The following is a 12,858-nucleotide window of genomic DNA, read 5'->3' as shown; positions in this document are numbered from 1 at the left end:
CTTTGCAATGAACTTTATATAGTTAAACTGCATACAGGCAACATGCTATATATGAAAAAGTTACTAACTGATCTACAGGTATTACATACTGAAAAGAGTTAACAGTTTATTATAATTTATTTTATTTAACAATCTAGGAAGTTCGCAGCCATCAGCAGTTCTAGTACAATTTCAGGTGCAATTGGGAATTCGGGAATCTCGATGGAGCTGTTAGTGTAGCGAACCTTGTAGGTAAAATACATGCATACTTTCGATAGCACATGTGAAGGTATCTCTCTAAAATTGACCTCATTGGTTTCGTTCTCAGCAAACTGACCTCACAGCATAAACAAAAATTAACTTAAGACCAAAGACCTAAATTTAAAAGCCAAACCCATAAAACGCCTGGGCCACTCAACATGGCTTTTATCGTGCCTGATGTTAATGCATGTTCTCTTTTTACAATAAATTCATGGCCATCAGATGATATCAATTTGACATACGTGGCATCAGGGCCTTCACAGCCACCATAGGTTTTCTCCTCTCCATCCATTTTGTTCTTATGAAATTCTACTTTGCTTCCCCAGGAACTTTAGTAGTTTCCTGGTGAGGCGAGGACGCAGAGTGTGTGGCTCACTTCCGTCTCCTCTGTCTCTGTTTCACTGAGCTCTCTGGCAATTATGTTCTTCTTCCTTCTTCCTTCTTCCTTCTTCTTCCTTCTTTCTTCCTCTTCTTCTTCTTCTTCTTCTTCCTCTCCCTCTCTTCCCCTTCCCCTTCCACTTCCCCTTCCCCTCCTCCTCCTCCTATTCTTCTCTGCTTCTTCCTCTTCCTCTTCTTCTTCTCTTTCTTCTTCTTTTTCTTTTTTTTTTTTTTTTTTAGATGAAGTTTCACTCTTGTCGTCCAGGCTGGAGGGCAATGGTGCGATCTTGGCTGACTGCAACCTCCACCTCATGGATTCAAGCGATTCTCCTGCCACAGCCTCATGAGTAGCTGGGATTACAGGTGTCCACCACCATGTTCGGCTCATTTTTGTGTTATTAGTACAGACAGGGTTTCACCATGTTGGCCAGGCTGGTCTCAAACTCCTGACCTTAGGTAATCCGCCCACCTCGGCATCCCAAAATACTGGGATTACAGGTGTGAGCCACTGTGCCTGGCCTCTCTGCCAATTTTCTTGAGCACTGTGGGTCAGCTTCAGGACCGTTTCCCAAAGGAAAAGTCTCGTTACTTTCCAGAATCCACAGTTTCTGAGTTTGGGCTGAGTCAGGGCAGGCAGACAATAGTCTGGGGCCGAAGGCAGAATTGCCTGGGCTGCTCTTGGGCACTTGTCACTTTTCCAAGCCCTCTCTCCCGCCTTTTCTCTGAGGGGGACTTCAAGTTTCCAGTGAAGGGGAGCCTCCTCCTCTTGATTCCAGCTGACATTAGTAAGATTCATTCTAGAGGATGTTGGACCCAGAGCCCAACCCAGCCTTTTACTTCCTTATCTCTCTTCATTCCCTCCCCACCATTTCCTGAGCTGATAGGGAATCCCACCCTAAAGGCCATCCTTTTCTACTGGTCAAAATGGGCTTCTCGGACATGTGATGGATGCCACTTACAGCCTTGACAAACTTCCCACCTCAGCCACCAGCCTGAGATACATCACTGTCACAGAGGCAGCACACTTTCTGTGTGGGACAGGGGGCCCTGAGTTCCTGCTTCCCCTACCCCTAATTCTAAATCTCTCTCAATTCATAGTATTTCTTTTTTTTTTTTTTTTTTTTTTGAGACGGAGTCCCGCTTTGTCACCCAGGCTGGAGTGCAATGGCGTGATCTCGGCTCACTGCAACCTTCGCCTCCCAAAGTGCTGGGATTACAGGCATGAGCCACCTTGCCCAGCCGTAGTATTTCTACTTACGGGGCGGAGAGGAGGCCGGGAGCAGTGACTCACACCTGTAATCCCAGCACTTTGGGAGGCCTAGGCAGGCGGATCATGAGGTCAGGAGTTCGATACCAGCCTGGCCAACATGGTGAAACCTCATCTCTACTAAAAATACAAAAATTAGCTGGATGTGGTGGCGGCTGCCTGTAATCCCAGCTACTGAGGAGGCTGAGGCAGGAGAACCACTTGAACCTGGGAGACGGAGGTTGCAGTGAGCCGAGATTGCGCCATTGCACTCCAGCCTGGGCGACAGAGCATGACTCCATCTCAAAAAAAAAAAAAAAAAAAGAAAGAAAAAAAAAAAGGGCAGAGAGGAGTGGGGGGTCCTGGTCTTCTGACTTTTCAGCTCCTATAGAGGTTTGACCTCCTGAGCCCTTCTAACCCATTCTCCTTGCTTATCTCCCCCACCTTTCTCTCTCTGGGCACAGTACAGGAATGTGCTTCTAAGGGTATGTGAGCAGGTGTGATTTTGTGGAAGAGACATGTAGGTGGATGAGAGGGTATGCATTGTGATGTATGAGGGAGGGTGTGCATTTGTGCAAATTCTAAATGTGACTGATGCTTTGTGGGCGGATGGGAAGAAAGTGTGTGCGTGTGGGTGTGGAGGTGTGTGTGTGTCTGTGTGTGACTGGAGGAGGTTGGCTGCCTGTGCAAATGCATGCCTGCAAAAGCTCTTCTTCTTCCATAAATGCATTGTTTGGAAGGAAACTAATAAAATCAACAGGAAATGTTTTTGACCTAATGCGGGAGTAGCTGTCCCAGGAGTTCCTGTCCTTATAACAGAACCAGAAGCAGCTATACTCTATTCCAGAGGAGTAAGAAGGGGCCGCAAGGGTGGAGGAAGACTGAGTGAGAGGAAGGGCCAGCGGCAGCCCCTTATTATGGATGGGACTAGGTTGGGCACAGCATCTCACTAATCTAGTAAAATAACTCTCTGCCCACTCTCAGCCTTTTATGACCCAGAACTGTTCAAGGAGGCCGAGGATCCAGAGAAGATGAAGACAAACCTGGAGATAAAAACCATTGTCCACAGAAGCAGGGCACTCTGCTACCAACTTCCAGCACTCTGAAGAAGCAGCTGTTTCAGCTTTTTCAGAGTTAAGGCCTTCTGCCCCACCCCTAGAGTGGGGGAAACAAGAGGAAACCATGGTGAGCTGCAGGATCATGACAGTCTCACTGGTCATATAACCAAAGACCTGTTCTTTCCCAACTGCTGTCTCAAGAGATAAGAGTTGCCCAGGCGTGATGGCTCCCACCTATAATCACAGCACTTTGGGAGGCTGAGGCGGGAAGATCACCTGAGGTCAGGAGTTCAAGACCGGCCTGGCCAAGACGGTGAAACCCTGTCTCTACCAAAAATACAAAAATTAGCCAGACGTGGTGGCGCATGCCTGTAGTCCCAGCTACTTGGGACACTGAAGTGGGAGGATCACTTGAGCCCGGGAGGTGGAGGCTGCAGTGAGCTGAGATGGTGCCACTGCACTCCAGCCTGGGTTACAGAGCAAGATCTTGTCTCAAAAAAAAAAAAAAAAAAAGAGGTAAGAGTGGGCAAGTTCCACTCAAGGGATGGGGGGATGGGGCAGGCCACAGACTATGTTCCTCACCTTAGAGAAACCTCTGGGACTGGTAGAAACATTACCTATATGTGTAATTCCACATGTGCTGGGGACTGTTGCTGTCCCTGTCAAACACCCACTGCCTGAAATTCCTAAGCCAGAAACAATGCGACTTCTTGCCCCATCAAAGATGACACAGAAATGTAAATTCCTAAGAAGACCACACTTTGACTTTCAGTCACAGGAAATATTTCAAATGATCAGATTTCCCTCCAAAAGCAGATTTAGGAAGCAGTAGAGCAATAAGGTTGGGGTTTCTGAAAGGGCAGATGGGTCTAAACATGGAAGAAAAACTTTCATCTTCAAAATTTCACCTAAGGATGGCTGTGGAAGAGTTTTGTGTGTGTACGGACACGTGTGTATGTGTGTGTGTATGTGTGTGTGCCTGTGTATGCGTGTGTGCGTCTGTATGTATATGTGTGTGTATGCATGTGCGTGTATGTATGTATGCTTGTGTGCCTGTATGTGCATGTGTGTTAATGCCTTGTATCTGGCTGGCTGTCTTTCTCTATTTGACCCTCTTTAACTGCAGCCTGGTCAGTGAGGGTTTTCTGGCTCTATTTTCTTATTTTATATGTGTATGTATGTATGTACATATTTATTTATTGAGACAGAGTCTCGTTCTGTTGTCCAGGCTGGAGTGCAGTGGCACGATCTCAGCTCACTGCAACCTCTGCCTCCCAGGCTCAAGCGATTCTCCTGACTCAGCCTCCTGAGTAGCTAGGATTACAGGCTCGTGCCACCATGCCCAGCTAATTTTTGTATTTTTAGCAGAGACAGGGTTTCATCACGTTGGCCAGGCTGGTCTCGAACTCCTTACCTTGTGATCTGCCCACCTCGGCCTCCCAAAGTGTTGGGATTACAGGCGTGAGCCACTGCGCCCAGCCATATTATTTTGTATTATGGAATATTTCTTTTTCTTTTTTTTTTTTTTTAAGACTGAGTCTTGCTCTGTCACCCAGGCTGGAGTGCAGTGGTGCTATCTCAGCTCATTGCAACCTCGGCCTCCCGGTTCAAGCGATTCTTCTGCCTCAGCCTCCCGAGTAGCTGGGACTACAGGCACATGCCACCATGCCCAGCTAATTTTTGTATTTTTAGTAAAGATGGGGTTTCACCATATTGGCCAGGCTGGTCTTGAGCTCCTGACCTTGTGATCCACTTGCCTCGGCCTCCCAAAGTACTGGGATTAGAGGCATGAGTCACTGTGCCCAGCGGAATATTTCAAACATACATGCAAGTAGAGAGAACAGTATAATGAGTGAATCCCCAGTGTACCTGGTATCCTGCTTCAATGACTATCTTAGTCAATTGTATTTCATTGTCCTAGTTCGTTGTTTTGCTGGAGGTTTTTTTTTTCTTCAACTTTTATTCCTAACCGCTAGACAACCAGAGATTGCTGAAGTTTGTTTTTTGTTTTTTTGTTTTTTTGTTTTTTTTGAGACAGAGTCTTGCTTTGTCGCCCAGGCTGGAGTGCAGTGGCGCTATCTCGGCTCACTGCAAGCTCCGCCTCCTGGGTTCACACCATTCTCCTGCCTCAGCCTCCTGAGTAGCTGGGACTACAGGTGCCCGCCACCACGCCCGTCTAATTTTTTATATTTTTAGTAGAGACGGGGTTTCACCGTGTTAGCGAGGATGGTCTCAATCTCCTGACCTCGTGATCTGCCTGCCTCACCCTCCCAAAGTGCTGGGATTACAGGCATGAGCCACCACTCCCAGCCGGATTGCTGAAGTTTCTAAAAGCAAATCTTAGCCATATAATTTCAGCTGTAAATATTATAATATGTATCTGTAACAGGTAGACTTAAAAAAAAAAAAACTGACCTGGCCGGGTGCGGTGGCTCACGCCTGTAATCCCAGCACTTTTGGAGGCTGAGGCAGGTGGATCACGAGGTCAGGAGATCGAGATCGTCCTGGCTAACACGGTGAAACCCCGTCTCTACTAAAAATACAAAAAATTAGCCGGGTGTGGTGGTGGGCACCTGTAGTCCCAGCTACTTGGGAGGCTGAGGCAGGAGAATGGCATGAACCTGGGAGGCGGAGCTGGCACTGAGCCGAGATTGCGCCACTGCACTCCAGCCTGGGCAACAGAGCGAGACCCCATCTCAAAAAAAAAAAAAAAACTGACCCATATATACAGATGATTACATAGAGAAAGTTATAAATATGTGTGTATACTGTAGTATACATACATATATTCACTTACTCTGACAGTTGAGAAGGGCCAAAAAGCAAGACACCCCAGTAGCAATGAGCATACTTACCACGCAGATCTTAGTTTAATATTATTATTATTATTATTATTATTAGAGATGAGGGTCTCCCTTTGTTGACCAAGCTGATCTCAAACTCCTGGCCTCTGGCTGTCCTCCCATCTAGGCCTCCCAAAGTGTTGGGATTGCAAGTGTGAGCCACTGTGCCTGGCCCAGATCTCGGTTTCTAATACCATTCTCCAATAACAGTTATTCTCTAATAACTTCTTCAAGAGTCCTTGAAGAAATGACTGATTCTAGGATTGGGGCAGGAAATATACAAGAAGAGCTATTTCCTTACTTTCTTGTAATGCCAGAACGTAAGGAAATACACACACGCACCCCGACAGGGTATAGTAAAAGGTCACTGGAGAGGTGAAAAAATTTGAGCAACAAAATAAAATAGTATTTGCTGGGTGTGGTGGCTCACACCTGTAATCCTAGCACTTTGGGAGGTTGAGGCGGGTGGATCACTTGAGGTCAGGAGTTCGAGGTCAGCCTGGCTAATATGGTGAAACCAAACCACATCTCTACTAAAAATACAAAATTAGCTGAGTGCAGTGGCACATGCCTGTAATCCCAGCTACTTGGGAGGCTGAGGCAGGATAATTGCCATAAAAGAGAGGCAGAGGTTTCAGTGAGCCAAGATCGCGCCATTGCACTCCAGCCTGGGTAACAGAGCCAGACTCTGTCTCAAAATAATAATAATCAATCAATCAATCAATGGGGAACACAGACCTCTTCCATGCAGAAGAATTCCAAATAATGTATGTAGGCGCTCCACCCACATGGAGGCAGAGCACGACTGCCCACTCATTGTGATCTGCACATAGTGACTTCCTTCCGAAGAGTACAGTATGAAAAGCAGGGGTGAAAGAGTAACTTTACAGTGGAGAAACTTGACAAACATTACCTCAGCCGGTGATTAAGGTTAATACCACTAGTGATAAGACATGTTGATAGTAGGTACCCTTAACAGGATGTAATAAAATTGGCAGGGTAACCTGTGGTCTTCCTCTCAAAAACCTATAACCCCAGTCTAATCATGAGAGAAACATTAGACAAATTCTAATTGAGAGGCATTCCTTTTTTTTTTTTTTTGAGACAGAATCTCACTCTGTTGCTCAGGCTGGAGTGCAATGACGCAATCTCAGCAACCTCCACCTCCCAGATTCAAGGGATCCTCCTGCCTCAGCCTTCCAAGTAGCTGGGTTACAGACACGTGCCACCACTGGCTAATTTTTTTGTGTTTTTAGTGGAGACAAGGTTTCAGCATGTTGGCCAGGCTGATCTCAAATTCCTGACCTCAAGTGATCCACCAGTCTTGGCCTCCCAAAGTGCTGGGATTACACACATGAGCCACCACGCCAGGCCTCCAACTGAGGGGCATTCTACAAAACACCCTACCAGTATTACTCCAAGCTGTAAAAGTCATCAAAAATATAAAAAGTCTATGAAATTGTTACAGCCAAGAGGCGCCTAAGGGGACTTGACAACTAAATGTAATGTAGGTCTGGCACAGTGGCTCACACCAGTAATCCCAACACTTTGGTAGGCCGAGATGGGCGGATCCCTTGAGGCTGGGAGTTCAAGACCAGCCTGGGCAAGATGGCAGGACTCTGTCTCTATGAAAATAAAAACAAAAAATTAGCCAAGCCTGATGGCACACACCTGTGGTTCCAGCTACTTGGGTGGCTAAGGTAGGAGGATAGCTTGAGCCCAGGAGGTTGAAGCTGTGGTAAACTGTGATTGTGCCACTGCACTCCAGCCTGGGCAACAGAGGAGACCCTGTCTGAAAAATAAATAAAGGCCCAGCGTGATGGCTCATGCCTGCAATCCTAGCACTTTGGGAGCCCAAGGCTGGCGGATCACTTGAGGTCAGGAGTTCGAAACCAGCCTGGCCAACATGGTGAAACGCTGTCTCTACAAAAAATACAAAAATTAACAGGACATGGTGGTGGGTGCCTGTAATCTCAGCTACACAGGAGACTGAGGCACGAGAATCTCTTGAACCTGGAAGGTGGAGGTTGCAGTGAGCTGAGATTGCGCCACTGCATTCCAGCCTAGGCGACAGAGCGAGACTCTGTCTCAAAAAATACATACATACATAAATACATACATAAAAATAAATGTAATGTGGTATCTTTGATGTGATCCTAGAAAAGAAACAATGGCCGGGTGCAGTGGCTCACGCCTGTAATCCCAGCACTTTGGGAGGCCGAGGCGGGTGGATCACGAGGTCAGGAGATTGAGACCATCTGGCTAACATGGTGAAACCCCATCTCTACTAAAAATACAAAAAAATTAGCTGGGCATAGTGGCGGGCGCCTGTAGTCCCAGCTACTCGGAGGCTGAGGCAGGAGAATGGCGTGAACCCGGGAGGCGGAGCTTGCAGTGAGCCGAGATCACACCACTGCACTCCAGACTGGGCGACAAAGTGAAAAAAAAAATTATTCTTTTGCCAGGTGCAGTGGCTCACTCCTGTGATCCCACATTTTGGGAGGCTGAGGCAGGCGGATCACCTGAGGTCAGGAGTTTGAGACCATCCTGGACAACATGGCGAAACCCCGTGTCTACTAAAAGTACAAAAATTAGCTAGGCGTGGTGGTGGGCACCTGTAATCCCTGCTACTTAGGAGGCTAAGGCAGGAGAATAGCTTGAACCCAGGAGGTGGAGGTTGCAGTGAGCTGAGATTGCACCATTGCACTCCAGCCTGGGCGACATGAGCGAGACTCCGTCTCAAAAAAAAAAAAAATTCTTTTTAGCGACAAAGTCTCATTCTGTCACTGAGGCTGGGGTGCAGTGGTGCAAACAGCTTGCTGCAGCCTCACATTCCTGGGGTCAAGCTATTCTCCCGCCGCTGCATCGCTAGGACTATAGGTGCCACCACACCCAGCTAATTAAAAAAAATTTTTTTTATAGAACAGGGTCTTCCTACATTGCCCGGGCTGGTCTTGAATTCCTGGCCACAAGCAATACTCCTGCCTCAGCCTACCAAAGTGCTGAGATTATAAGCATGAGCCACCACACCCAGTCTTTGAAACAAAAAAACATAGTCTTACCCAATAAAAATTTCATAAATCCTCGCTGGGTGTGGTGGCATGCACCTGTGGTCCCAGCTACTTGGGAGGCTGAGGTGGGAGGATCACTTGAGCCTAGGAGGTCGAGGCTGCAGTGAGTCATGATAGCACCACTGCACTCCAGCCTCGGTGACAAAGCAAGACCCTATCTCAAAAAAAAAAAAAAAGTAAATCCTTAATATCATACAAAATCTAGTTTATATTTAGTATTCCCTAACAGTCTCAAAAAAACAGTTTCAAAAATGAAGATATAAACAAAGACCGCATTTCATATGTTATAGTCTCTGCCCAGTGCAGTGGCTTACACCTGTAATCCCAGCATTTTGGGAGGCTGAGGTGGGCAAATCACCTGAGGTCAGGAGTTTGAGACCAGCCTGACCAACATGGTGAAACCCTGTCTCTACTAAAAATACAAAAATTGGCTGGACGCAGTGGCTCACGCCTGTAATCCCAGCACTTTGGGAGGCCGAGGTGGGTAGAACACCTGAAGTCAGGAGTATGAGACCAACCTGGTCAACATGGTGAATTGAAACCTTGTCTCTACTCAAAATACAAAAATTAGCCAGGCATGGTGGCGTGTGCCTGTAACCCCAGCTACCTGGGAGGCTGAGGCAAGATAATCACTTGAACCCAGGAGGCAGAGTTTGCAGTGAGCCGAGATCACACCATTGCCCTGCAGCTTGGCAACAAGAGCGAAACTCCGTCTCAAAAAAAAAAGAAAAAAAGTTAGCCAGGTATGGTGGCACACGCCTGTAGTCACAGCTACTTAGGAGGCTGAGGCAGGAGAACCACTTGAACCCAGGAGGCGGAGGCTGCAGTGAGCCGAGATCATACCACTGCACTCCAGCCTGGGCAACAGAGCAAGACTCCATCTCAACAACATAAAATAAAATAAATAATAAATAAATAGACTCGGCTGGTGCAGTGACTCATGCCTGTAATCCCAGCATTTTGGGAGGCTGCGGCAGGTGAGTCACTAGAGCCCAGGAGTTTGACACCAGACTAGGTGACATGGCAAAACCCTGTCACTACAAAAAATACAAGAATTAGCCACGTTTGGTTCAGGCCTGTGATCCCAGCTACTCAGGAGGTTGAGGCAGGAGAATCGCTTGACCTCAGCAAGCAGAGGGAAGCAGAGGTTGCAGTGAGCTGAGGTTGCACCACTGCACTCCAGCCTGGGCAACAGAGCAAGACCCTATCTCAAAACAGTAGAAAAGATTGATCAGTAAGTTCATATAATGGCAACCTGATCCATCCATATAAAGTCTGCATCAACCTTTCACCTAGTTGTTAAACAATGACTGTTAAAACTATTAGGTCAAAGGTTGATGAAGACTTTATATGAGGCTGGGTGTGTTTTCCAACTTTAGCAGGCACCAAAATTAAGTGGAAGGCTTGTTAAAACAGAATGCTGGAGCTGGGCATGGTGGCTTATGCCTATAGTCCCAGCATTTGGGAGGCTGGATCACCTGAGGTCAGGAGTTTGTGACCAACCTGGCCAACATGGTCCAACCGTGTCCCTACTAAAAATACAAAACTTAGCTGGGCGTGGTGGCACCATTGCCAGGAGCCATTATCTCATTATTTCATTGCGAACAATTATTTTCTACTATCATTCATTCTGCATATTTGGCTCCAGTTCCTCTCCCTCATCCCGCTGCCTCCATAACTTCTGACCAGGTCTAGTACTATTTTGGACCTCAAGATGACTAAATCCTAGTAGCCGAAATTTACATCTGTAGTTGAAGCCAAAAGGATTATAGATCTGCTATAGTGCGGGACCAGCAGCATCACCTAGAAACTTGGTAGAAATACAAATTTTGGGGCTCTATTAGAAACCTACTGAATCGGCTGGGCACGGTGGCTCACGCCTGTAATCCCAGCACTTTGGGAGGCCAAGGCGGGCAGATCACGAGGTCAGAAGATCGAGGCCATCCTGGCTAACACGGTGAAACCCTGTCTCTACTAAAAATACAAAAAAGTAGCCCGGCATGGTGACAGGTGCCTGTAGTCCCAGCTACTCAGGAGGCTGAGGCAGGAGAATGGTGTCAACCCGGGAGGTGCAGGTTGCAGTTAGCTGAGACTGCACCAGTGCACTCCAGCCTGGGTGACAGAGCGAGACTCTGTCACAAAAAAAAAGGAAACCTACTGAAACAGGCCAGGTGCAGTAGCTCAAGCCTGTAATCCCAGCACTTTAGGAAGCTGACGTAGGTGGATCACCTGAGGTCAGGAGCTCGACACCAGCCTGGCCAACATGGTGAAACCCCGTCTCTACTAAAAATACAAAAATTAGCTGGGCATGGTGGCGGGCGCCTGTAATCCCAGCTACTCGGGAGGCTGAGGCAGGAGAATCACTTGAACCCAGGAGGAGGTTGCAGTGTGCCGAGATCATGCTATTGCACTCCAGCCTGGGCGACAAGAGCAAGACTCCGTCTTAAAAAAAAAAAAAAAGAAAGAAAGAAAAAGAAAAACCTACTGAATCAGAAACTCAGAGGTTGAGGCCCAGCAATCTGTTTCGTTTTGTTTGAAACAGAGTCTGGCTCTGTGGCCCAATCTGGAGTGCAGTGGTTCCATCTTGGCTCACTGCAACCTCCGCTTCCCAGGTTCAAGTGATTCTCCTGGCTCAGCCTCTTGAGTAGCTGGGACTACAGGTGGACACCACCATGCCCTGCTAATTTTTGTGTTTTTAGTAGAGATGGGGTTTCACCATGTTGGTCAGGCTGGTCTCGAACTCCTGACCTCAGGTAGATCTGCCAGCTTCAGCCTCCCAAAGTACTGGGATTATAGGCATGTGCCACTGTGCCTGGCCCCAGCAATCTGGTTTAACAAGACTTCCAGTTGATTCTGGTGCCTGCTAAAGTTGGAAAGCCACTGGACTAACATTGGCTGCCCCATGAAGTCCTTCGGTCTAGAAATGATTTACTTAAGGTCCTACTATGTGCATGGCAACACGTTGGGTGCTCAGTATTTAGATGCAAAGTACAAGGTCTGGTGCCCACAAGGAACTGACAGTCTATTCAAGGGAACAGGACATATGCCTGTGAAAAGGTAACCGGTGACAGTTGGTAGTTGGCAGTGTGTTCTTAGCATACAACACAACTGGTGCAGGCGGTAAGAGTCCAGGTGAATCCAAGGAAAGTTTGGTGAGTAGGCGTGGCTGGCAGAGGTTTTAGAGTTGACGCCAGCTAGGCCTTAAAGAGTTATCCTTTGGAGACAGGGGTGGCAGGGAAAAGAGGGAGGATTTCCAAGAAGGGAGAGTGGGATGAACAAAGGCAAGATTCTGGAGAAGATGATAACCTTGCTAGCAAGGAAGTTTTATTCCCTCTCTTCTCACCACCACTATTTCTGCAGTGCACACTGGCAGTGTTCTTTCCTTGGGCCTTTTTCATGGTTACCTTCTAGCTCGTCCATAAACACATTTGTCACGTTGGGGTGTGTGTGTGTGTCCACGTTTCTGTGTGCTGCCGTGGGCATGGGTGCTGGGATGTGGGATGTGGTAACACTGGCTGGTGAGTGCAGAGGGACGTCTGAGGAACGCTGTGTCCCTGCCAGGGGTGTCGTATGTGCAGAAGGGGCTGTGCCTGCTGTACATCAGAAGGATGTGTGGGCCAGGCGCGGTGGCACATCCTGTAATCACAGCACTTTGGGGGGCCGAGGCGGGTGGATTACCTAAGGTCGGGAGTTCGAGACCAGCTTGGCCAACATGGTGAAACCCCGTCTCTACTAAAAATACAAAAATTAGCCAGACGTGGTGGCGGGCACCTGTAATCCCAGCTACTCGGGAGGCTGAGGCACAAGAATCGCTTGAGCCCGGGAGGCGGAGGTTGCAGTGAGCCGAGATTGCGCCACAGCACTCCAGCCTGTGCGACAGAGCAAGACTCTGTCTCAAAAAAAAAAAAAAAAAAAAGGATGTGTGTTCTGGGTGATGGTATAGAGCTTACGTGGGGGTAATAAACCGCCAGCCGTGCAGCACCGCGCTCACCAGTCCGCTGCACTGAACAAGCAAAGCCCAG

At 47.8% G+C, this 12,858-nt stretch overlaps 1 protein-coding gene across 1 annotated transcript; it reads right to left on the bottom strand.

The window, feature by feature from the left end:
* Positions 1 to 98: 98 nt before the first annotated feature.
* On the bottom strand, positions 99 to 643 carry LOC107968511 (elongin-C-like). Its single transcript, XM_016927682.4, has 2 exons — positions 385 to 643; positions 99 to 316 (listed from the first exon to the last, which is right to left on the bottom strand). Exons 1-2 carry the CDS (start codon positions 530 to 532, stop codon positions 126 to 128), a joined length of 339 nt encoding a protein of 112 aa, XP_016783171.1. The 5' UTR covers positions 533 to 643; the 3' UTR covers positions 99 to 125.
* Between the last annotated feature and the right edge of the window lie 12,215 nt (positions 644 to 12,858).

Source organism: Pan troglodytes, chromosome 16 (genome assembly GCF_028858775.2).
Source record: "Pan troglodytes isolate AG18354 chromosome 16, NHGRI_mPanTro3-v2.0_pri, whole genome shotgun sequence".
In the NCBI taxonomy this organism is placed as follows: Eukaryota; Metazoa; Chordata; class Mammalia; order Primates; family Hominidae; genus Pan; species Pan troglodytes.
The sequence above is the reverse complement of the archived record's forward strand: the minus strand, read 5'-3'. Positions and strand labels throughout refer to the sequence as shown.

Coding starts and splice junctions, on each gene's coding strand:
- LOC107968511 (XM_016927682.4), bottom strand. CDS start 532: ATGGATGGAGAGGAGAAAACCTATGGTGGCTGTGAAGGCCCTGATGCC. Junction 317..384: donor AGCCATGTTGAGTGGCCCAG/GCGTTTTATGGG, acceptor TTATGCTGTGAG/GTCAGTTTGCTGAGAACGAA.